This window comes from Odontesthes bonariensis, chromosome 21 (genome assembly GCF_027942865.1).
Source record: "Odontesthes bonariensis isolate fOdoBon6 chromosome 21, fOdoBon6.hap1, whole genome shotgun sequence".
In the NCBI taxonomy this organism is placed as follows: Eukaryota; Metazoa; Chordata; class Actinopteri; order Atheriniformes; family Atherinopsidae; genus Odontesthes; species Odontesthes bonariensis.
Genome location: NC_134526.1, coordinates 14,579,547 through 14,603,461, shown reverse-complemented (window position 1 = coordinate 14,603,461; position 23,915 = coordinate 14,579,547). Strand labels below are relative to the sequence as shown.

The following is a 23,915-nucleotide window of genomic DNA, read 5'->3' as shown; positions in this document are numbered from 1 at the left end:
ACTGCTCATGTAAAGTTCCTGGTATGTAGAACATATTTTGTTTAAAGTAATGCTGAAACAAAGGGCCCCCTTTCGAAACATGCTCCTATACACATTACAGGTATATAGTGCAGTTTCTTTCCATATTTTCTTAGATGACGTTTTAAAGAACTTGGGGGGAAATACCATGAATGAACGATTGTTGTATTTGGCGCTATATAAATTGAAATTAATTGAAAAAATGAAAGACATAAATTATAGTTGTAATTCCACATTAACTACATTTCTTTCAACTGTAATCGGGCCTCACCCTAGTTACTGATATTTTTATCATATCATCCCCATTTCATGTGATTTGTCACTATCCAACCCTCTATATAAATAATGTAAATGCACATTAAAGTAAATAAATCGCTAAAATGGAGAATTTTAAAGCAATTAATGATTATGTTTTAACAAAACAAGCCCTGTGGAAAGTTTATGGGTTTAAAAACGAGATTTTAGGAATCCATACCAACATAACTATCTTGATTTCCATTTTTTCAGGAGCAGTGAAACGACTGTACATGACCTTCAGTAGGCCAACACATAAAGACTTGAAAACAAAATAACTGCCTGCCAACAATATCTTTATTGCTTTCCCACCAACTGGCAAGGGCACAAAATAACATGACAAAAATGAACAAAATGGCTGAGGATCATCTGAGGAGTTATGCTTGAATTTAAGCACAATTTATTTAACATGCAAATGCTTTAAAAGCCTAAAAGAAAAGAAATTTGGGTATCGCAGAGGGTCAGTTATAGATCCATATGTTGTCACCATATGAGCGGAGTCTGTTCTGAAAGAGGAAATGTTTCCCAGATACAATTTAGATCTTTTATTGGCAGAGTTATGGATCCTTAATTTTTTTTTTAATTAATTCACACCTGACCTGCTGATTATTTTCCTTGTTAAGGCAATTACTCATCGTGTCAGCTATAAATTTGCATATAAAAAACATCTGTTGATATAAAAGATTTATCATTTCAAAGACCAATGACAGTTCAGATATTATTTTTTTCTTTCAGCCTCTTCTCATCCCAAATATAACAAGACATTTTTACAGTTTACTTTTCATTTACACCACTCGGTTATCCTATGCGTTTTTTCCTCAACATTAACTGCCAGTAGTGGTTTACTGACAGCATGTCCCACTGACAGCAACTCCCAGTGATGCGACCAATTACATTGAAGAGCGAAGGTCAGTCCTTCTTGACCCTCGGGTTACTGCTGTTAAAGATACTGATCCCATGAGATCTGACTCCGACAGCGTCTGCATTGACTCCCGGCTGCTGAAGCACTTTGTCCAGAGTTGTCTTCTTAATGGCGGCTGAGGATATCTTCTCCTGGTCAGCCAAAAACTGAAGTTCTCTATCAAGAGACATTTACAGCATGGTATGCGTCATATATATTCATCACAACACAAATAGCTGGCTATTAATAATTTCACAAGTAGGTAAGTTGTAAACCAAATATGGATGAACCTCTCCCTGCAAAATGATTTGCATTTAGCTCCACCTGCTGTCTCAATTATATACTTGATGAAAAATAACCTATTGACCATAATCAGCTATTATGATTCTACTGTGTACCAGTGGAAATAGATACTTGTTTGTTTGTTTCACACTCCATTTAACCTACCTAGTCCTTACACAAGAGGCCTCCACGGCATTTATGAGGAGGCTTCGGAAGCCACCACTCTCCATGACATGAAGCGCGTGGATGGTGGCGCCCCCTGGTGAACACACATTGTCCTTAAGCTGCCCAGGGTGTTGCTCTGAGTCCAACAACATCCGAGCAGCTCCCTTTCAAGAAGAAAGAGAAAATAGATCAACCGATTATGTCACATGTAGCCCACGCTGCATCTGGGTCTTTACTCAGACCCTTAATATATCCAGAGTGTGTTTAGTACGTCTGACATTACTTCACCATGTGCAATAACAATAATAATTAGCTACTGAGTAGCATTGTAAAGACTGTTTATTGTTTATTGTATTTTTGTACATATTGAGATTTTTAATTTTTTTCCCCATCTTATTCTTATTCATCTTTTCTGTAACGAGAGCACTGCAACAAAGGAATTTCCCGCAAGGGATTAATAAAGTAATTCTGATTCTGATACCAGCCAAGGCAAGAGGAAATAATAAACATTGAAACGAAAAAGCAACTGAGTGAGTGCAAAGACTTCGACTACTCATTGCCAGCGATTCCCCCAAAAGAATGTTAAAAAAAAAGCTTTGTCCTAAAATGCTGAGCAGATTCTTAAGGAAGAAAAAAAAAAAAAAGAATCAAATGAAGCAAAACTAGGAAATATACGTTTACACTACTTAGACCAACAGAGAAACAATAATACTGAAAGAAAAATGAACACAGAGACAACAACAGTGCAAAGCCAGAAAGAATACGCACACAGATATATACCTATATATATATAAAATCCAGACATTTGTTTCAAACGTGGAGGTCATACCAGCAGGGCTTGAGCTCCGAGGTGCACAGCCAGTCTCCTGGGGAGGCCCATTTTCACTCCACCATCAGCAAGAGCATCTACAGCTGTGAATGCCTGCAAGGCCACAATCATCCCAATTACAATGATGGAAAGAGGGCAACAATCCAGCGAACACATTTTTCGCAAATGCTGGAGCTAAGGCAGTAATGCTGAAAGCACTAGGCACCGTAAAGTGTAACCAACTCACGTAGGCGGGGCCACTGCCACTCAGTCCAGTGACAGCATCAATCAGGTCCTCCTCCACTTCGGTGCAGTAGCCAACACTGGCCATCAGCTGTTCCAGAAGCTTTCCGTCCTCCACCTCTGCGTATGTGCCTGTGGCATAGACTGTTGCCCCTTCACGCACCACCACAGGAGTGTTGGTCATGCAGCGCATTACCTTTGGAGAGGAGCAATGCTGCTGCAGCTTCTGCAAAGGGTAACAATACACTCCGTTAATGGAGCATCTTAAAATATTATGTTTATGTATTGGAAAGATTTTCTAGTAATCATTCCCCCAGTTCACAGATTTCCTCCTGATGTGCTTCAACTACAAATGTTTTGCTAAAGAAAGAAATAAGTAAGTAAGAACTTTACTCAGTGTTTATGAGTGAAATCAAGTCAAAAAGTAGTCTTTTTAGTACTAAATATACCCTTTGGTTGTAACAAGATATTGTTTAAAGATTAAGCACTAGGTGTGAAAAAGCAGTCAGTAATATGGCTGCGACTTACCTTCTCTATGGAGCTGATAGTGACACCTGCCGCACAGGACACAATAAGATGACGGTCCTCAATATCTGGTCCAATCTCATCAAGTACAAAAGGAATGATGTGGGGCTTCACAGCCAGGAAGAGGACATCACTTTTGCTAACTGTCTCCTTGTTGCTGGTGGTGAAATTCACGCCCAATTTCTAAAAGAAAACTAGATATCAGCACTTCTGAAGATGTAAAAATGAATAGAAATTCCAAGCGTGCACCCACACCAAATGCTTTTCAAAGAAAACAACTGATGTAAAACAGCATCACCATCCTTTGACCGTCTACCCACCCGCAGCTGCTGCACCGTGAGGAGGTCTGTGTCCGGAGAGCTGGCTGTGATTCTGTGCGTGGCAATCACGCCTTGAAGAAGACACGTATCCAGAAAAATAGTTCAATATGTGACTGCAATCTACGTGTATTGACAATACAAGTCAAATCGCATTGATGCATACGAGGCAAAGTAATTCACCTGCAGCCGAGAAGCCTCTCACCAGCGCGTGAGCCAGCTGGCCCGCTCCAATGAAGCCCACACTCATTCTGCCTGTGAACGCACAAAGTTGAAAACATCATCTACTGCTTAAAGTTAGCCATTTCGTCTCGACAGGGACGGATGATCTCTTACTGCAAACTGATGAGCCGTCTGCTACTGGAGTAAACAAACTTACTTCCTGATTCACCGAAGCAGCGAAACGCCTCAACACATGATGACACAGGCCACACTTTTGAGAATATTGGCTACTTAAAAAGAAAACCGCTCACAAAAATACAGGAAAATCTCTAAGTTGACCGGCACAGACACAAAAATGTATGCTATAACCAAACCGTCAACGTGTCCCAGCTGCCTGTTTTTCTTCTACCTGTGGAAATGATTGTGAGCGTCAGAGGAGCCAGCCAATGAGCTTAGAGTTTTAGCCAATACGTAACGGGTTGGACCAATCACAGGAGTGGTACTGCTGACAGGCGGGTGCCGTAAAGCCGAAAAGCCAGTTGCATCAGTTTCTACCTCAGGGCATCAGGCTCTGTGACCTAAATACTAAAGACATTCCAATTGTGTTGCTATCAGTTTTTGTGATTCCCATCATTACTTTCCCATGAACACATAAGTATTAGCGAATATAGGCAAGACAAAAATTCTGATAGGTGTAACCCAGAGGTTGTTATGAGAAACAAATTTAGGCTTAGGCTCATGGAAACCCGTTTTAAAAAAACAACACAAAAACCCCAATGTCATTAGGAAACAAGTCAGGACTTCATATCTCAAAATGAGTTATTATGCAAGCCACTGTACCAAACTGCCCGTACTGTATTTCAAGCAGAGCTACTGAGTTTTGCAGTTATTTTTGTACTTTTACATCGTACCATCGTGTTAAAAGCCAGTTTGATCAAAACTTTTGCTTAGAAGCCAAATCAAGTAGCACCGCTTGATCTGCCAAAATGATCAATGTCCAAACAATAGATGGAGCATATGCTGACATATTCATGTTGTTTATGTGTCAACCAACCTAACATTAATAAGTACTATTTACTACAAATGTTGTTATGTGTTTAGCTTCATGCAGAGCACAAAAGGCTTTTCATTGAGTGTTTTTTTTCTTCCCCCAATGGCGTACATATTACATGCATTCAAACTATTCCTTCAAATACTGACAAATGTTGCCAAAGTTATTAAATTAACTTAGCTTTTGGACATATGCAGAGGTGATAGTAATAACACTTAGCAAATGTTCTCTTAAGTCACATCAAGTCAGCCTGAAAGTTGATAGAAAATGTTCACGGAGGACCGAATTCATACAGAGAAATGGCTGCAAAAATGAAAAAGTCCACATTGAATATGGGACTACGTTTTGGCCATTTATTGAACATACAAAGAAGACAGGATACAGAATGCTACACACAATTTATGCTAAATAAACATTAACAAAAGAAAAAAAAAAAACAGTTTGAAACTGTCAATTGTTATCCTTCAAAAATGTATGTATTGAATACATTTACCATTCAGTATCACCAAATGCCTCTAAAATCTAACCAACAAGAAAGGAAAGCACAGGAAAATGTCTTAAAAGTCGAAAACAAAATCTACATTCAGTGCAAACTGTAACTGTAACTTGCTTGTCTGTTAAATAAAAAAAGTCTCTCCGACATAACACTGTTCTGGCACTCTAAACATCACCCACTCTTCCAGGTTTGTCCATTATTAAACCACACCCACTGTTTAGGGGTGCTTGTGCTGCTCAGATGGAGACACTGCACTGAGATCAGCTCATACATGAACCTGGTCAGCTTCCCACTGTAGGTCATTGCGAAACTGGAGAAAGTTTGTGACGTATAATACTGCTAATCACAGATGCTCTGTGTTAGATGAATACTGGTAGTAAAAGGAGGCACACCTTGAACTGTTAAAGGCAATGGGGCCTTCACATATACTGTGATTTTCTCTGAGGCCTATCGAAGGCGTTTCCTTACACAGCAGAGCTGGAGACAAAGCGAATCCTCTGGGAGTAAACAAGATCTATAAAATATAGTATCAGGTTGACACTGGTGAACACAGCCACCACCAGCTTACTATCCCAGGGACATTCTCCACGGGGGCAGTCCTCTGGACGAGTAGTGGTGCCATACTTCCTGTCAAAGCTGAAGATGGGCCAGATCAGTGTGGTGCTGAGGTAGAGGATCACAGCGAAGAAGGTGTAGACAACCACAAATCGGTCAAATGGAAACTTCAAGGCGGAGGTTCTACCGGACACTGTCACTATGACCACTATCACAGTGACGGAGAAACACAAGCTGTACACCACCACACAGTACTGGGTGGCAATGTGCAGGTTGTACTCACTGTCATTAGCTAGGGCCCCAAAAATAATGCAGGCCACGAAACCCTGGACCACCTTGAGCAGACCAGATACAGTTGCCATGTAGCCCACAACGGCTCCTGGTTTGGCTCTTGTTAGGAAGACCTCGACTCCGTATGGAAAGCAGCAGATGCTGGAGCAGACCGTGACAGCAATGCGGTACATTTGGGCTTCGTAGTTGTCATCGGACCACTCTGTTTGGAGGAAGTAAACAGGGTAGACCACAGAGGCAGTGATGTACATGAGTGTCGCCAGCATGGCAAAAGCTACGGTAAAGTTATCCCAGGATATTGGCATGCAAGTATGCAGCCGTGTAATGTCCAAGGTGAACACAACCAGTGTGACTGCAAAGCTGAAGCACCACACAAACATGCAGAAGGTTCCATAAGAGGCGCTGTAGTCTGCACCGTGGGACACCAGGGCCATTATGGTGCAGCCGAGCAATAGCTGGCACATTCGGGCTGCACCTAAAGGTGAAAGCACAGCGTCTTTGTTGAGGTAGTGTCCCCCATGAGCATCCATGGTGTGTTGATGTCCTTCAGAAAGAGATGTTTTTCTTGGTGAGGCTCTTGTTCTCTTTTTGTTGGTGTGTTGGCGGCCTACTCCTCTCTTTCACATCGACCTCACCCTTTCCTTGAATTCTTTTTTTAGATGGTCCTTAATTACAAATGTCTGTAACTTTTTTACTGACCGTGCTTTGTAATTAGAGCACTTTGCTCGAGATCAGATTACATTTATACACAGCTCTGTAAAAGTTTAAACAGTAGCTTCTAACGATAAAAGATATACAGTTGGACTTTAAAAAGTCCGAGTTAGTTTTCCTCTTTTCAAACAAGTTTTTAAACTGTGCATCTAACACTTGTATCAGACAATCCACCTATAAAGATTTTGTAGAATAACTATGTGAGCCTTTTCTTACTCAACAGTAGGTTTTAAATCTTGCTTTTCCTTTGCTGACTCTCTTCACCTGTTGTTAACCAGTGTGGCACAAGTTCCAAGTTTAGGTCTTTTCCAAAACACTTTTCTTCATACGTTGCGTCCAGACATCAATCTTCCAACAATAGCTCCAAGATCCAACAGGTGGACAAGTCTGTTGTCCTGTCAGTCAAGTCTCACTGTTCGTTGGCCCGTTCCTTGTAATGTCTTCGCTGTAGGCCCTTAACTGTCCATCAAATTCACTGTTGCTCTTTGTCTTGCTGCTCCCGTGTCTTTCTATCTCTCAGATTTAGTTTCCCACTTTTTTCTTCTTGAGCAAGCTCATCCTGTTCCTGCAGTATATGTCACTGTACACTCAGTGGATTGCTACGGGTGGCTGTTTAAATGAAAGTTTGTGACGAGCCCTGGGTTACAGGGCTTGCCAGCTCTATAAATAGGGGGTCTATATTCCACAGAGGGGTGGGAGGCTACATGTGGCTGGCAGAATGGGAGTCGTATTTCTAGGGAGCACCCAGAGAGGCTGAGTCAGAGCTCCCTCAGTATGAAACTGGCATTTACACACAGAGTAATGACAGGGAGGGAGGTTAAGACTCCCATTAGAGACATAAATTACATACAGGTTGAGAGGGATGATTATACACAAGTGATGGCAGATTTGGCCTACACGTATAAGAAGGAGGCAGAAATGGGTTAGCTGTTACCTAAAATACTTCAACCTGAGATATTAGAATGCAGTGATTTTTTTTATTTACACAGTATAAAGCCACGTCCCAAAACAACTCTGGAAGTTGAATCAAATAATACTATGCGATGGGGCGGTCGGCTGTGTAGTGGGTTAACCAGCCGCCCAGTGTACAGAGGCTACAGTCCTCGCTGCAGCTGGCCCCGGTTCGAGTCCCGCACCGAGAGGCCCTTTGCTGCGTGTCTTCCCCCTCTCTCTGCCCCCTGCTTCCTGTCTCTCTCCAACTGTCCTATCATGAAAGGCATAAAAAGCCCAAAAAATATTTTTAAAAAAAAGAATACTATGTGAGTTTTTGGAGGACCCCAAATGGCATCTTTAATCAAATGCAAATTGTGAACATCCAAATGTTTAATAAAAGATTGGATTTAGTGGAGTGCATGTTTACTCAATATGTGAAAAAGTTAGATACGGCCTTTTGTAGCTGTTGAGTTGCTCAAAAGACGAAAAAATTGCATCAAGTGTTGTCATTTAAGGCAGCATCAGTTGGTGTGGATGACTAGAAGTTTGAATATTACTTGTGAAATGCTGGTTCAACACTAAAAGGCTACGTTGGATTTCAGGCCGTTAACACGGTCTTTGGATTTTGCTTTTGTTCTCTGTTTCGTGTGGTCTTTATATGCTCCACATTCTGAATTTTTGTTCACTTCATGTCATTGGTTCTGCTCTTGCATTTAGGCTGGCTCGGTTCCTGATTTAGTTTGCAGAGTTTCTGCCTATGTGTGTTCTGCTGAGTTTATTTCCTTTTTTGTTTCACCAGGTCATTTGTTGATTGCATCACCTGCATCTCACTCCTTGAATAAAGTCCTTGATTGTCATTTCTCAGACGTTTGATTTCGTTTGACATTTCACATTCTACTCCACCACGAAAACACAACATGACAACATGACCGCTATGTAGACACAAAAACATAAAATATTTGCAATATCAAAAGGGCCATCTCAGCTCTTGCTTTCTGGATTTTATTATCTACTTTGAATATGACCTTAAATTACTCCAGCTTGAGTCTAAAATAAGGTTTTCCATACACAAACGGATTTATCATGCGAGGAAAATGCCCACTTACACCAATAAGCAAGCGCCTGAAGAATAAAAGAGTTAGCATAATGCTTGATACAAAAAAAATCCACAAGCAGAGATAGTGTGCTCTCAAGATACAAAACACCAATTTACTCATGGTTTCTACCTGCATGGAAGCTTGCTGTCATAGTTGTGTCAGTGTGTTTTTTAATGAAAGGCTAATTGCAATGTGTGGAGCTTGGGTAAAATAAACACGCTGACTGCACCAGACATAAAAGACAGGACACAGCAGGACAGAGGTCAGAAGACTTCCCAGTGCAGGACAGAACAGTTCTACATTGCTTAGACCCCTCTTCTTTATACATAGTTTGCTAAAACTAAGTGTGTGTTTTTCTTCCTCAGTTTATTTACTCTGAAGTAATTTCAGAGATCGTTTTTGTTGAAATGTAAGGCCGCTTAAAGGCAAGTGTGTTCAACTGCTTCTTTTTCAACTTCCTGTTAATAACACCACACATTTTCTTTGTCTCCCTTATTTGCTTACATCGAATTCCTCGCTGGATAGTTTTGCTCGCTCTCATGGCAGACAACCCCATCAGAAGCAAACCGCCTTGTACTGTATGTTCGTGTTACACCCTTTCGTTCTTCTGTGTCGTCTAGTCAATGTTGTGTTTCCCTTTTTTGCGCCCTCTGTTGAGTCTTGTTTTGTATCTGATAATGTATATTTTGCAAAAGGTACAAAGGGAAAATATGTCACGATTTTACGTCACGTAAAACCTATTCTAACGCAACCGCCACTACTTTCAGTATTATAAGTGAGACTCATTATGATGAATGAAAACAGGTCCACACAAAAATATTTACCTTATAGTATATGTAATGTGTCTTTTCTTTTGGGTCTGGTACAAAGACATGCAATCAACACAAAGAGAAAAACAGCAATGTATTTACAATTTACAAAGAATCACTTCTCTGTGAGAATAGCACTTATAAATATGATTTACATAAACAAAATAAATATGTAAATTACCAATGTAGCTTGAGTTTTTTTTTTACTGTTAAAAAATATGTTACAGAATAAAATTACAGTTAGTAATACTTTTCCTTTTCTGATGTGTTGCGAAATAGAGGTCCTTTAAAAACATCATTAATAAAGACATCATTACATACAACATTGTCATTATATTAAAAAGTGATCTCTATAAGGAAATATAAGAAGGGAGTTACAGGAGTGAACACTTGAACCTATACAAATACTCAAAAAATATACAATACACAATATTTGTCTCCCTTTACATGCTCATTGCATTGAATGTGAGGACTGCTGAGCTACAGAAGTGAGCTAACATGAATGAGTTGTCCTAGGTTTTAACAGTCCTCTAATAATGATGTAACCTCTGAGAAAAAGTTTTAGACTATATGTAATGGCTGTGATGTCAGTATAGCTGTTGATGAAGGGTTACAGAGTCCATTTTAGCACCATTTCAGAATATGTCTAAACTGAATATCATGACATCTTCAGCACAGCCAAAACTCGAAATATACCAGTTGGATTCCAACTCTGTCCACAGGGACATCTCTTAATATCATACAATAACCACTATAAAATGAAGTGTGGACATTTTCTGCCTGTATATTTTAATTTTTGCTACTTTCAACAATTGGAAAGGTAGCTGTTGCTATTGTTCATGCTTTTTTTTTCTTAGTTTCAGAGCTAAAAGAAAGTTCCATCTTGAACTTATACTTTTCTCCTTTTATAATATTTCCCTGCCAAATGCATCACTCGTAGGTTTAATTGTTTCAAATTAGATATCTTTAGAGCAAATAAAACAATCTTGACAAAATTGTTCTGTTTCAGTGTCTATAGTGAGTACTTACAAAAACGGCATCAATATAAAAAAAAATAGAGACCAACATCAATTAGCATCTTTAGAACTTGTGATATTTTTTCCTCTTGCAAAACTAAAGCTAATTTAAGAAGGCAGTGGCAGAGAGCTGTGCCTTGTGACAATAAAGTTTTGAACCTGTGCTTGTCTACAGCAAAGAGATTGTGGAATATAAGTGAAGCACCTTGGCAGAGTGAGGTTTGGACAAAAGTAAACTGAAGGTCTGAGGGGGATGCATCAGAGATAAAAATGGGAGGTGAAGTGAAATGGGTGGTTGGAGGTATCATTCATGGGAAACTGGCCAGAGAGGCTAGCCAGCTCTGCTTAGTTTTAGCTTAGTATGTATATCTGCGTGCGCGTATATGGCCCTTTAGCTGCCGCTGCTGAGCATGCCCAGTAGCTTGCTGGGGTCCATGCCCTGCTGCTGGGCCATCTTCTGCACATCAAACCCCATGTGCATGAGGAACTGAATGACGTTCATCTCTTGTCCTGTGAATTGGTCTCGGATAGTCGGGCAGGTGGGGTTGCAGTGAGGCCACGGGCAGCTGTCAATCAGATGCACGGGGCAAGCTTTGGGTGGAGCTTTGTTGTTCCTGCTGTCGTGCAGGCTGCGGTCCCAGCAGTGAAGCGCTCTGGGCAAAGAGGTGCCTTTAACCTGAATGTCCGTCCAGTAGCTAAAACACAACACAAGAGGGTGCTGTCAGCTCACAGGTAGATCGTTGTACGCTTGAAGTTTCCTGATGCAGTCAGAAGGAAGCTTTGACGATTTAATGATACTTACCTTCTGGTGATAACTTCATGTGATAGGCATGCTGGAGCAAACATAGCCCTGAAAGGGAAAAAACACAACAAAAGTCAGACTGAATCCTTGGAGAAATCCTACTCATATTTTCCACCTGAAATGTAGAGACACGGCCTTACGGGACGTCTTTTAGTGTGTTCCTCAGCTCAATGCCCAGATTCTGGATGTAGCGCCACTGGCCTTCCTGCACAGGCTGGCCTGTTAGCTGGATGTTGTCCACTGTCAATTGAGCTTCGTCAAACAACCACTGGACCACAAAAACAGGGCCTGAACAAGGAGCAAGGAGAAGATGTCTTTAAATATGCTTAATCAACTTAACCTTGACATGAATGTGCCGCACAATTTGGGCTCATAAATGTGCAAATATACATGCAACAAACTAGATCCCAAACTCACTTTTAATTGATGGGAAGACTCTATATCCAAAAAAGCAGTTCCACTCCTCTCCTTCATGGGTTTGTCTACACTTCTCTGGAACCACTCCTCCCCAGTACCTGACAAAGAAAACCGATAGGACATGGCATGTATTTTAGCAACTTTGGTCTCTGTCTCGAAATATTAACACCATGAATATTTTATTGTTTCATTGTTGTCCCATACTTGATTCCTCTCTTGATGGTCTCAGTGGGGGTACAGCTGACAGTGTCAACACAGTCCGTGCAGTGGTACTGCTTGTTGTCCAGGAACCAGCCTGAATCTGAGAGGCCTCGCACTTGTATCCCAGTGTGCCCCAGACCCTCCAGCAGCTCGGACACACGATCCACATTCAGAAGGACCCCTGTACCACCCGCACTGTGCACAGAATCATGACTCATTCTTATTAGTTCACATACAACAGTACAAATTAGACTTACAATTGTGTCTTTAAAACCTGATAACATTGACCCTACCTGCTTCCTGCTAAAAGGAGGACTTTCGCATTGTCCAGACCTTTGCTCAGTAGATCCTTCACAACCTCTTGAATGATTAGCGAGCCCATGAAGGCATAACCATCTGAACAAAACACAAAGTAGAAGCAGAATTGTAAAAAAAAAAAAAAAAAAAAAAAAGGTCAAATAAGGCCAAATAACTGTCCTGATTGTAAGGATTTGGTGATCTCTTACTTTGCTCTGTTTTGGCTGCAGCACCGCTCCAAACGTCACTGGAGCAGTATGGAATGAACCTGCACAAACAACATAAAGTTAAACTTGACAGCTGTGATTTCAAATTGAGCATCATTAGGAACACAAACACGAATCAACTTACACCATGTTTGCATTCCACCAGTGAGGGTTTTCCTCAGGCAGTGGAGACAGGATCCCTGTGCCTACAGAGACGGATCAGCATGTATCATTAGCCGACCTGGCTTCCCCCAGACACATCCTCCTCTTACTCATCATCATTACCAGATGGATTATAGTTATTACAGTGCAATGACAGACGGAGGGATCTCTGTTCCTATAACAGAGGGCGCCAGGTATTCTGCAGCAACATTATGACTGGGTGTCTGTCCTAAATACTCTGTAAATGAGCGCACACACATCCAATCTTTTTTAATTGCCAAGGCATTAAAGTGGCATCCGTTTTTCACCTTATAGGGAAGATTTGCAACAGGACACAGCTGAAGTGGGGGTGTTACTTATAGGAGTCCAGTGAGCTGCACAAACTGGCTAACCTGTTCTTGTTTGGGGCCACTTGGATGAGCTCATCAACCTCCTCATGGTCTCATATCGACTATCACAGTTCTCCTTGTTGAAGCAGTACCAGCCACCTGGACACAGATACACAAAACACGAAATGGATCATTCCCCCCACACCTTGCTCTCTGTTATCGATCATGTGTTCATAGAATGAGAAGTATAATGAAGTCTGTTAACTTTATCAAAATACAAACCCTCAAGGAATATCAGCCACCGCCTGCTTCCCCGAGACTCCTTCAGGTAGTATCTGCAAGAGCAAAAAAATATAAGAAGAAAATTAGCTTGTTGTAACAAGCATTTGAAGCATGTTTGAATGGCTTGCAAATGTCACAAATACGTGATATTATGATTCTGAATTCCTCATGGTTTATTTTACAGTGCCTGCATAACTGCACCTCAACAACAATGCGAGACAGTCTCATCCCACAACTTAGATGCACGGCACATTGTAACACGCTCACTATTTCTGCATCAGTGATGGTGGCCGAGCATAAAAGATAAACCCATGACATCATTGCTTTAATATAAACAAAAGATGTCCTGTTGCTTTGTCGATAGCGATCTCTAAAAAGTGACAGAAAAAAAGCCAAAAAGAAATTCCGCCAACATAAATTCACTGAGGAGAACAATGAGCTTGTGTGTATAACTGATACAGTGATCGAACAGGAGATAAACATCATCCTGTCCCCTATCCTGTCTGTACAGTGCATACCTTTAGGGTATTCTTTAAGAACAAGTAATGCACCATCATCTCTTCATCCAGAGCTCATCATTCCTTCATCCTTACACACAGCATGGATAAAATCAAGGCCCCCACAAAGGTACGGTAAAAGAAATAAAACATCCACACAGTATCATGCTTGTGTAGATGTTAAGACGTGCAACGACTCTGGGGAAGACAAAGTGAGGGCTGAGGTATTTTTTTCCGCAGACTGAGACGTCGAGATGTAGTTAGTGCGCGCTGTATAATGTATAAGAGAAGTCTGCTGTATGTTGTTGGTCCAGAAGAGGGCAATGCTATCATGAATCTTTCAAACAGTGAGATGCATTTATGGCAATGCATCGGTGTTATTTCAGTGGAACACTTGTGTTTTGTGAACTGGCTTCGGCCAACAGAAATAAGGCTTCCTAATTAGATTCAATGTTCTATTGATTTTTTTTTTTAGATAATCGAGTATCAATTCAACTTTACTTTGTCTGATGTGTTGCCAAATGCATTTCAGTTAGTTTAAAGAGAACATACTTGGCTGAATCTCTCAGGTGCTTGCTCAGACAGTGAATCACACTTTGGCTTTGGTTAATGTTTTATTCTATTACTCCAAACCACAGTCAGTGATACAGGCTGAGGGCCCTGCATTATATTTCCAAACAACAAAGTGGAAGCATTCTTGGCAGGACAAACAGGCCAAGATGGAAAGGTGCTGCGTCAACCCACTCACTCTTAACAAGTGCAGCTCCAGGAGATGACTCACACAGCTTGACCGCCTTGGTTCCTATCAATTTCAGGTTGCATCTACTGTATTTGTTTGTATGTAACTGTAACGATACCTCTCTGGAAAATACTGTTAGATGGATTAGCATCCTAAATGATAACTGCCACAGTGAATGAAAAGGCCATCTGCCAGTAACTGTTCCCTTCACTTGTCCTCATGCTGCGTCTCTAAAGAGCTAAGAGCTTTACTGCGCCAGCAGACAGCTCTCTCTACATGGCACTTTGGGGGTTTAGTAGGAATTAGACAGGATTCTAAATCCATAAAGAGACACGTATATAAAGCCCCATTTCAGTTCAGTCGATCTATCACCAAACTGCTCAAAGATAGGTTCTCATTCACAATAACAAACTGTTAAACAAACCTCCTGATGTCGCATTAACATTAACAGTGTTCAAAGGAATTTATGTCATTCTGCAAACTGCAAATACTCAAAAGTACACATGCTCACCATATTAATCAGCAGTTTTCAAGGGAAAACTCTTTACTGTGGTTAGGATGGTTGATAAATGGGAAAAAAAATACTCTTGTGATGAAGTATGTGCAAACGCAGGTGTATGAAAACGCAATTATAAATATATTACGTCATGAATATGAGTAATTATACCTTTAACAGGTGCCAGGGTCCATCCACTTCTTCCTCAATAATCAGCTTAACCCACAATTTCACTCTCTTCAACCACATTGAAAACAGAGTATGCCAGAGCATTATTCCTGTTTTACCCAGCAGAGGAGATCCGTATATTGGTAATATGCCTCCTTCTATCTTGAGTGGTAAAATGGGTATCTATTTACAATAATGTTAGCAGGGGGGTTCCTTGCCAACAAATGTAGTTTTTAAAAAAAAAAATCTACTTTTTTTTAAAAGTAGATTGCATTTTACGCATCTAAGTAGAACCATAAAAGAAGAAACTGGTAAACTTCTAAAACATGACAACTCAGAAGAATGTGCATTGTGTGCAGTCATCAAAAAGTATGGGATATAAAGCGTTGAGGATGGGCGGGGGTCTGAAACTAAGATCTAAACTTTCTGCAGAGCAAATCCTGCATTCTAATTTGAAGCAAAGGAAATGAAGCATAGGCCATGTGGCTCTCCACAAATTTCATGCTTCGCTGACGCAAAGCAGCTGTCTAGCTATCTTATCCAAACTGAGCCACAGTGTGTATTAGGACACTTTTTGTTGTTGTGTTTTTTCCCCCAGAAATAAAATCACAATTGTTGTCGTTCTTCTATTCGTGGAAGCTAATGTGGGCTCTTGTCGAACATTTAAAATGATCCTCTGAGAATATCAAAAATTCACAAGCCAAATATCAAGAGGCTCAAAAGCGACAAGCCCTTTTGACCTCTGTCCAGATGCACGCGGACAGAGGTCAAAGCAATGACCGTCAGAACGGGGAGTGCCCAGCTAAAGTCCTATTGAGGCACAATAACTTCTTTTCAGCGCACACTGACCAGGTGACCCTACCTTGAGGTTGATGTACTCAAATAGGAACCTGACTTGATCACACCGTTGCCCTTTATATTGATCATATGGTGGTACATACCCCGCAGGACTTCCGTCGTTGCAGGTGACTGAAGTATTCTCCAAAAAGTTCAGCTTCATGTCGTAGTCGAGCTTCTGCGCCGAGCACGGGTAGAGGGACTGCGCAAGGTTCTTCACCTGAGTCATGAAGTTATCCATGTTCTCCTCCACCGCGGTGAAATCCAGAGGGAAGCTCTCCGTGGTATCACCCCGGTCCGCCCGGTATGTGGGAGGAGGTGGTGATCGTCGTGGTTGTGGGTTGCGGCCACCCCGGAACCTCCGTGCGCAAAGAGCACCGGACTGCATCAGCACCAGCAGCAGCACGGATGAAACCATTCTGATCGCTGTCATCTTAGATGAGAGACGTTCTTCCTCCAAAATGCAGCGTCTCGTTAGTGATACTGACAGTTTCCCCTGATGGAGCGGAGAAACAAACAGGAATTACGCACGCGTTCAGAGAGGCCACTACACTTGTTGTCCGCTCCCAAATATGTCAATTTAAACGTGATCTAAGCATAAAAGTCCCCTTGCGATAGATCACTGGGATCCGCTAAAATTTCTGAATGTAATTCAAACTTACAAAGAGTGCGCTCGCAACTCTGCTCCTCTGTCAAGACAGACTCAAGCGCCTCTGAACCAAGCGCACAAGCTTGAACGACAACACTAGTGCCATGCTCTTGTATTTTATTCAAACTTTCCCCCCTTGTGTGTCCGTCCAGCCAATCGCAAGAGTGGGGCAGGACTCGGGGCATGATCAAGCGTGGCAGACTACCCCCCCCCCCCCCCCCCTTTTTTTTTAATTTATTGAGGGGGAAAAAATGCCCATGCGTTGGTTCTTTTGATCCGCAATGTTTTATTTGATGTGGTGGTTTTTATTGGCCTTGAAATGCCCATTTCCCATTCTACCACAAATTTACGAAGTGAGAATACGCATCCTGTAATACATTGTAACAAAAAAACAAACAAACACAAAAAGTGGTGCTGAGTTCATACAGAAATTTAAGGCACACAAATATTTCTGAAAATATTATCATTATCACTTTTGTTAATATTACTTTTATCATTCTTATTTTATTTACTATTATGATACACTCGAAAAAAAAGTCAATTCCAGTTCTGACTTGTTGAGATGCTCACGTTTTCTGAAGCCTTCCTTTCTTCTTTGTTTTTTTTTTCCTTTTTTCAAAAAATCCAGACTGGGCCTCCAAAGATCAAAGCAACCATCACTCTTTCTCCCCCCTTTTTTGCCTCCTCCCTCCCACTTCAGTCTTCTCCAAACTTTCCTGCTCTACTGTATATTTTAAGTCGAGCAGAGCATCCTGATGGGAAGCCAGCTTTTTAACACAGGAATGCCTCGTTACGGTTGAGGTAGGCTTCCCTCGAACAACCTCTCATTTTAAGGACACATTTAAGTCAAAGTGTAGCCCACAGGGCAAAGGCAATATTTTGTGCAGGTGATGCGTCATGATGGTATTTGGTTCACTTTTTTATTTTTCTTGAACTTAGTCTGGCCACGTGAAACAAAGTAATTAGATTAAGGATTGGGCAGTGCAGGGATTTATTAAATAGTTGAACCTGTGATTCACAGGTTTTGTTTTGTATCACATCAATTTAAGAGGATTTTACTTCACTGTTGTTGTGTCTAAAGCAGTTTTGATATAAAAATTAGCCATGGGTAGCCTATAAATTAGATTCTATGTCAGTTTTTGTGGTTAAAAGGTGAGAGAGAGCTGCAAGAATCGGATATCATGACATCTAGCAAGATCCTGTTACTTCAGATAGCAGTGTAGCTTGTGAGAGAATCTTCTCCTGTTCTTTTACCTAAACTGTTTATTGCAATCCTTGGATGCAGGAAATGCAAGGTTCAAATTACGTAGAATGTTTGGACTTTCAGGAAGTCCTTTCTGAGCAGTATCAAGGTCACGTTGATCAGAATTTGTTTTCCTTTTTTTTAAAATAGATAAGCTTTTGTGTTAATTTTTTTCACTTTTGCAACTCATATGCTCATATGAAATAATGTCAGAATAGAAAATATGCTAAAGTTTGAAACATTTGTCATACAGACCAAGAAGTGTTATGATCCAGGTAAGATGGATATGAAGTCACCAGCAGTACTGATGGTATTCATTGGGAACTTCAAACACATACTGATATAGATTAAAACATATGGTAAGGCCCAGAAGGAGAGGCTCTGTCACAGATTGAATCTAGTTACCCACACCTCCCTGTTTTATCACACGTCATCCTCAAAAATGTAACCCTGAAATCACTCGCAGATGGACATTGGCCTCTGACACACTCACAGCCATGAAGGGATGCCCCATTCTCTAACTGACCAAGTGTGAGCTGCAGATGCTCATACACTGAAGAATCTGAATGTGTAGAGAGAACATGGACAATTCACAACCGTGGGAGACTCAAAGTTCAAAACACTGGTTAGCTATGCTACTGTTGCGCAAGGTGTTTTTTTTTTTATATATATTTTTTTATACCGTGGCGTGCACCTTGTTTGAACTCTGAGCACTAAGCCTTTCTGGCTTTCACTAGTAATTCCCTCTCTCCCGTTTTTCTTTGCCTGCTATCCTCTTTGTGTAGCATAGACGCAAATTTAACCATGCAAGTCTGAATGGATTAATCCTAGAATTAGGTCATTTGAAAATGACCCAGCTGTTCTGATGGCAGTCCCTCAGAAGTGCCCCCCTTGCCCCCACCCCAACTCTAGGCCTCCTGTGAAAGTCAAAGCTTGTCTTTCATCTCCGATCAGTTGCATGTGCCCTCACAGATCCACAGGTTTTACTGCTTAAGTCTGGGCTGGCAGCATTGATCATGTGACTGCTGCCTGCCTGGCGTTTAGACACATCATAGCTCTGCGAGCCCCTCTCTGTCTATACAGCCTAGCAGCTCAGCTCGCACATCCCTATGTCCATCTCTCCATGTCTGTTAGTTCTGATTTGCACATGCTTTTGCTGAGGGTCTATCCATGATCATCAGATCCTGCTAGTTGGAACTGTTAGGTCAGGTTACATCAAAGAGATCAGGAGGGATCAGCCTCTTGAAAGGGACAGGCTCTGGCTCACATCATCAGAAACAGGTGAGGGTCTTCATTGGAGAACAAAGGAGAGATCACCAACTATAAACTTTTATATTTCATAGAAAAGTTTCTTAAAACTCTTTTAAATTGACACTCTCCAGCACACAGTGCACAAAAAAACAGCGTAACAGCAACATGAAACATATAATAGCAATGTCAGGATTGTGGGATTCATCTGCAGAACTAAATCCCATGAAGGTCACAACAGCAAAGCCTCGGACTTAACGGAATCATGCCACAAAGTGTTTAAGAGGGGAAATCTGTTACACTCGGGACAAAAAGGGACCTGCAAATGTTTGGGAAACAAGTCAGGTGTTTTGACTTAGCTGAAAAATGGTTGAAACCTTCATTATACAGTGGTAAAATCTCTTAATTTCATAATATCCTAAAAAAACAAAGAGAAAAGGCAGTCAGATTTAGACGTGTTGCTTGTCACTGAGGGGTTTCACTTAGAAATTGACATGCCCGTACTGCCGAGAGCTTTGACGCTTGAGACTATCTGCCCCTGTGGAAACATTTCAAGCCTGAGCTTCTGGTCTGTGTCACCTTGAGGCAAACCTCCGGAAGCAGGTCCCCTTAATTTTATGTCAATGCCTTTGTTTAAAACCCAAAACAAACATGTACAGAGGCTTTTGGGTGCTAACACGCTGTAGAACTCCTTTCATGTGCCCTGACCACATGTTCCTGATATTACCCAGAGAATCAGTAAACAACCTTGATCCTGACTGAAGTCAAGAGGTGCCATCTAAGATGTGGATGTAAACGGGGAGTGAGACAGAGTAGCAGAGGCAGGAGACATCTGTCGAGCAGGCTCTCATTTCGTAAGAAGAGGACGTCTATTGGTTGCAGATGATGCTCTGTTTGATAAAAATGAACTCTTTTAAGATAGGACAGCTTTCATTAGGGGTCTCTTTGGCACTAAGGCGTAATCAAATAGTTCAGCTGACAGCTCAGCTGTTTGTTGTTGATGGTCACAAAATAGCTGCTGTTGCCTGTAAACACTTCTGTCACGTCAGTCCCACTAAGCAAGATGGATGTGTTTCTGTCAGGGTGAGGGATTATGCATGTTTTTTTTGTGTGTCCCTGTATGTGTGTTGGAATGTGTTGGTGCACTGGAGGATGACTGAGGTGGACTGGGCCTTGTTGGAGGTATGTGAGTGCATGTGAAGCCGTCCTCCAGGAGTTTTCCATTCATGCCTGGTGCTTGAATCACTCTTTGCAGTGCCCTCTGCCAGGTAGCGACAGAGGAGGGAACAGAGACCAATTACCTTTCAAAACCTGCTATTATTATCATCAGAGAGGCGGCAGCCCTTCTGCCCCTGCGCCTATTCTCATCCTCAGTGAGACACAAGGAGAATCCAGCTCCTTAGCCCCAGAAATGTTTATTTATGCCACAGATATGCCAAAGGACATGGAAAAGCCCTTATTACAGGTCATCACTGTAGAGCCACAACACATTACTCACTTTCTGTCCTTTAACCTGCCATTCTCTATGGGGAAGCTCTTTTGAAGTCCACACCCTGCTGGAAAACATGCTCATTATTCAATTATGTGAGAGCTGTATTTGAAGTTGTTTTTTAAAGATGTAGACTTTAAAGACGCAACAATTACCATTACTTTTTTATTACTTTAAAAAAAAAATTTTTTTTATCTTATTTTGGTTTTATGAAGAATTTGAAATGTCAAAAAGAAAGAGTTGCCAACATGCAACTTAGATCTGATAAGGCTAAAACTCTTGACGTCGGTTTTGAGAACATATATTAAAATCACACTAAGAGAAAAGGTGAAATTGAGAGGAAATGTCATCCAAAAAACAGCAGATTTCCCTTTTCGAGGAAATTGGCCTATAATTTGGTTTAGTCCATTGAACCGCTGTGACACCATTAGCGCATGGTATGTGCCTCATTATTTTTGACACTCTTTTAACACCAAGCAGCCGTTTGCTTTCATCCTTTCTCCAAGATGATGAGGCTACTGTAATCAAAGAAGACAATGATCAGTGCCAGCCTCTTGGCCCAGCCTGGTACCTGCTTTGATGTCATATTTTGGTATATAGTGGGCTGTGGCCGATGCCAGCGAGCACCCATAGTCGCCAGTTGTCTGACAGGCTGCCTTTAATCAGAATTACATCACTCTGCTACTTGACTACTTTCCATGGGCTCTTCCAGGCCTGGGAATTTTCTCCCAGGAATCTGAAATCATCATCCTTGCCTTTACACCCTTAGTTTTAGAATGAAAGACCCATATGCGACTACAGCCTGTGGCATACATACATACTCTGTGTAGAATTATCAGGCCTATTAGAGCACTAACTGTTTTGAGTAGGCCTTTTTGATTAATGAAACAAAATCTTTATCGCATCATAATTTGCGACCTTGTGGAGAGTAGCTCAATGATAATTTATGAAATGTAGAAAATAAAAACAACTGTACACACTGCAAACTAAACATTTCCCTTTCCTTGATTTTTCCTCAACATGGAAGAGAGAGCAGTGATAAATTACAAGGTAGCATCTGAAGTGTTTCCTTTTGGAGGAAAGTGGGGAAACTGCAGCGTGGGTTGGATATTTATAACCACCTTCACTTCTGCTTCCCTTCCCAAAATCAGCTTCACAAGACTGTTGTCTGTCTTCACCTGTAGGTCTGGCGCAGACTGGCTCTATACTTCCCACATCACACAGCTTTTCCTGTAGATGCCCAGTAGATCAAGGTATTCAACGCTCCTTTGACCATCCTGTGACTGGAAACTACAGTTTTGGATTTTTTTCAAAAGGAAAAAAAAAAAACCTTGAAAAGGAATCGAGAATGTGTTTGTTTTTGTCCCAGCAGAGAGGATGTAGAAAATGATTACACATCTTTAATAGCTGAGGGGGGACAGACAGTACGCAACTCATGTAACTGCCAAGTCGAAACTACTCTTTCAGGGATTCAGATGCGAGGGCATGTATCCTCTTACAAACACTGGCAGGTACTGTCTAAGTAGGTATTGTGTGATCCAACCAGAAACATAAACTATAATGAAACCAGTGGTTGAGAACTTCTTCCTACAAAGCCATCCATTACATTTAAATCTGTGCATCATCCCTCAGAGATCTTCATTTTGGTATTGTGGTCACCTGCGGCTGGCTTGCAGAAACATTCATTCAAAACAAGGTAACTTATCTGTTTGGGAATATACAACGCCCGCTTCTCTCTCTCCTGTGTCAGGAAGAGGGCGGTCATTTGTGGGAAGAAGAAAGTGTTACTCAAGCTTAACTCACAGAAGGTAAAAAAAAAAAGGAGCCATGAGTGGGACACATCAGGTTGGTTTCGTGATGACTAATGAGCAGATAACTGCAGCACTACGCACCATGTCTATCACTTTATGATCTATTCATCACTTTCCTGGACTATGTGGATGAAAGATTTATCTTAACACTCCTTGAAAAACAGTGGAAAAGGTGATCCATATCCTCTCTGGATTATTAGTCAGTCCAGTCCAATTGTTGTGTCTCTCTTAGAATGACGGCAATCAATGCAAAAAAAGAGAGGAAAACTAAATAGTAATTTCAAAGTAAGAATCCAAAAGCAAGGAGCATAAAAACAAGACGAAGCATCAACAACACAAACTTTCCTCAAAGAAAATGCCTTCACATCTGGGGGACAGGTGTAGAAAGGTTCCTCTTGTATCAGAAGTGTATCATTAAAAGACTTATTAAAGAGTCCACATAAGTGAGAGTAAAGTGACCATGTACAGCTGAATTTGACACAGGTGCGTCAGTGAAACCAAGAGGCACAGTTATCCCTTTAAAGTAAAGCAGGGCAGGCAGGTAATGTTAAAAAAAAGAACAACTGTAACGTGTCTGAAGCGTAACCTGTTCTCCGGGCCCTCACTTTGAAACCAGATGAAGATCGGCTGCAGCCCTGAAGTCATTACACCTTCAAAGGTAATTAACACATGGCTTTTGTTTGGGCCCGATGAGCCCCAGATTATGTAGGTACAGATGGTCCGGGGGGCCGACGACAGATACCAAGAGCAAGGTGTGCTTGGAAGTGCTTTCATGTCAGCAGGAAGTGCTTGACCCCTGGCCCCCTCTTGACCCCAAATCTAGCCTGTCAACACCACTTCCTTGAGTACTCTGTAAATTCTAACATGTGGACAGAGACAGAAGGTCTTCGGACCTCTGCTCGATAAGCAAGCAGACCCAGCTGGCATCTCTGCTTTGCAATAGACTTTGCCAATTATGCAAATGCGGTGTTATATAAGATCAAAAGCTTGTTTTTATCTATTTTTTAACTAAAGCCTTGTGAGTGAAACAGCAACATTGGTGTTTGGATTCTCTGCAAGCGTGAGAGCTGATGAGAAATGCATTTTCTTATCATGAACAGGTTTGCATCTTTCCTAATGTTTTGTGCTTATGTCCCACTTTTTGCTAAAAACACCAACTGACTTACTGCTGGAGCTGGTAAATAGCAGCAGTTTTTCCAGTGCCATCAAAGCGAAAGAGGTCTTGCCTTGACCTTGAAACCATGTAAAGCTACATTTGGAGACCACTCAGACGAGCCACTTTTCCCTTCGATATCTCTGATCTCTGTTCCAGTGCAGATACCACAGGGACCATGATCAGTTCTCTTTCATTGGCTGAACTTTACGGGA

The 23,915-nt window shown here is 41.4% G+C and overlaps 3 protein-coding genes across 4 annotated transcripts; all 3 read right to left on the bottom strand.

Moving 5' to 3' along the window:
* Positions 1 to 591: 591 nt before the first annotated feature.
* Positions 592 to 4,135, bottom strand: pycr1a (pyrroline-5-carboxylate reductase 1a). 2 transcript variants are annotated; one of them, XM_075454319.1, is made up of 8 exons: positions 3,890 to 4,135; positions 3,737 to 3,808; positions 3,557 to 3,627; positions 3,240 to 3,419; positions 2,716 to 2,937; positions 2,490 to 2,582; positions 1,661 to 1,824; positions 592 to 1,390 (listed from the first exon to the last, which is right to left on the bottom strand). In XM_075454319.1, exons 2-8 carry the CDS (start codon positions 3,801 to 3,803, stop codon positions 1,222 to 1,224), a joined length of 966 nt encoding a protein of 321 aa, XP_075310434.1. In that variant the 5' UTR covers positions 3,804 to 3,808; positions 3,890 to 4,135; the 3' UTR covers positions 592 to 1,221. The 2 variants fall into 2 exon arrangements, with proteins under 2 accessions (XP_075310434.1, XP_075310433.1); XM_075454318.1 differs by having other exon boundaries at positions 3,933 to 4,135.
* Positions 4,136 to 5,097: 962 nt separating this feature from the next.
* On the bottom strand, positions 5,098 to 7,455 carry myadml2 (myeloid associated differentiation marker like 2). Its single transcript, XM_075453939.1, has one exon. It carries the CDS (start codon positions 6,636 to 6,638, stop codon positions 5,727 to 5,729), a length of 912 nt encoding a protein of 303 aa, XP_075310054.1. The 5' UTR covers positions 6,639 to 7,455; the 3' UTR covers positions 5,098 to 5,726.
* Positions 7,456 to 9,656: 2,201 nt separating this feature from the next.
* Positions 9,657 to 16,846, bottom strand: notum1a (notum, palmitoleoyl-protein carboxylesterase a). Its single transcript, XM_075453752.1, has 12 exons — positions 16,770 to 16,846; positions 16,212 to 16,603; positions 13,371 to 13,423; positions 13,152 to 13,247; positions 12,743 to 12,803; positions 12,601 to 12,659; positions 12,388 to 12,490; positions 12,098 to 12,289; positions 11,894 to 11,991; positions 11,617 to 11,764; positions 11,477 to 11,524; positions 9,657 to 11,369 (listed from the first exon to the last, which is right to left on the bottom strand). Exons 2-12 carry the CDS (start codon positions 16,538 to 16,540, stop codon positions 11,066 to 11,068), a joined length of 1,491 nt encoding a protein of 496 aa, XP_075309867.1. The 5' UTR covers positions 16,541 to 16,603; positions 16,770 to 16,846; the 3' UTR covers positions 9,657 to 11,065.
* Between the last annotated feature and the right edge of the window lie 7,069 nt (positions 16,847 to 23,915).

Excerpts from the sequence above, each read along its gene's own strand:
- pycr1a (XM_075454319.1), bottom strand. The coding sequence starts at position 3,803 with ATGAGTGTGGGCTTCATTGGAGCGGGCCAGCTGGCTCACGCGCTGGTG. Across the intron at positions 1,825-2,489 it reads TCGGAGCTCAAGCCCTGCTG|GGAGCTGCTCGGATGTTGTT; the intron begins GTATGACCTCCA and ends TCTTCTTGAAAG. Across the intron at positions 1,391-1,660 it reads GCCTCTTGTGTAAGGACTAG|AGAACTTCAGTTTTTGGCTG; the intron begins GTAGGTTAAATG and ends GTCTCTTGATAG.
- myadml2 (XM_075453939.1), bottom strand. The coding sequence starts at position 6,638 with ATGGATGCTCATGGGGGACACTACCTCAACAAAGACGCTGTGCTTTCA.
- notum1a (XM_075453752.1), bottom strand. The coding sequence starts at position 16,540 with ATGACAGCGATCAGAATGGTTTCATCCGTGCTGCTGCTGGTGCTGATG. Across the intron at positions 13,248-13,370 it reads GTGGCTGATATTCCTTGAGG|GTGGCTGGTACTGCTTCAAC; the intron begins GTTTGTATTTTG and ends ATCTGTGTCCAG. Across the intron at positions 11,992-12,097 it reads ACCATCAAGAGAGGAATCAA|GTACTGGGGAGGAGTGGTTC; the intron begins GTATGGGACAAC and ends TTTCTTTGTCAG.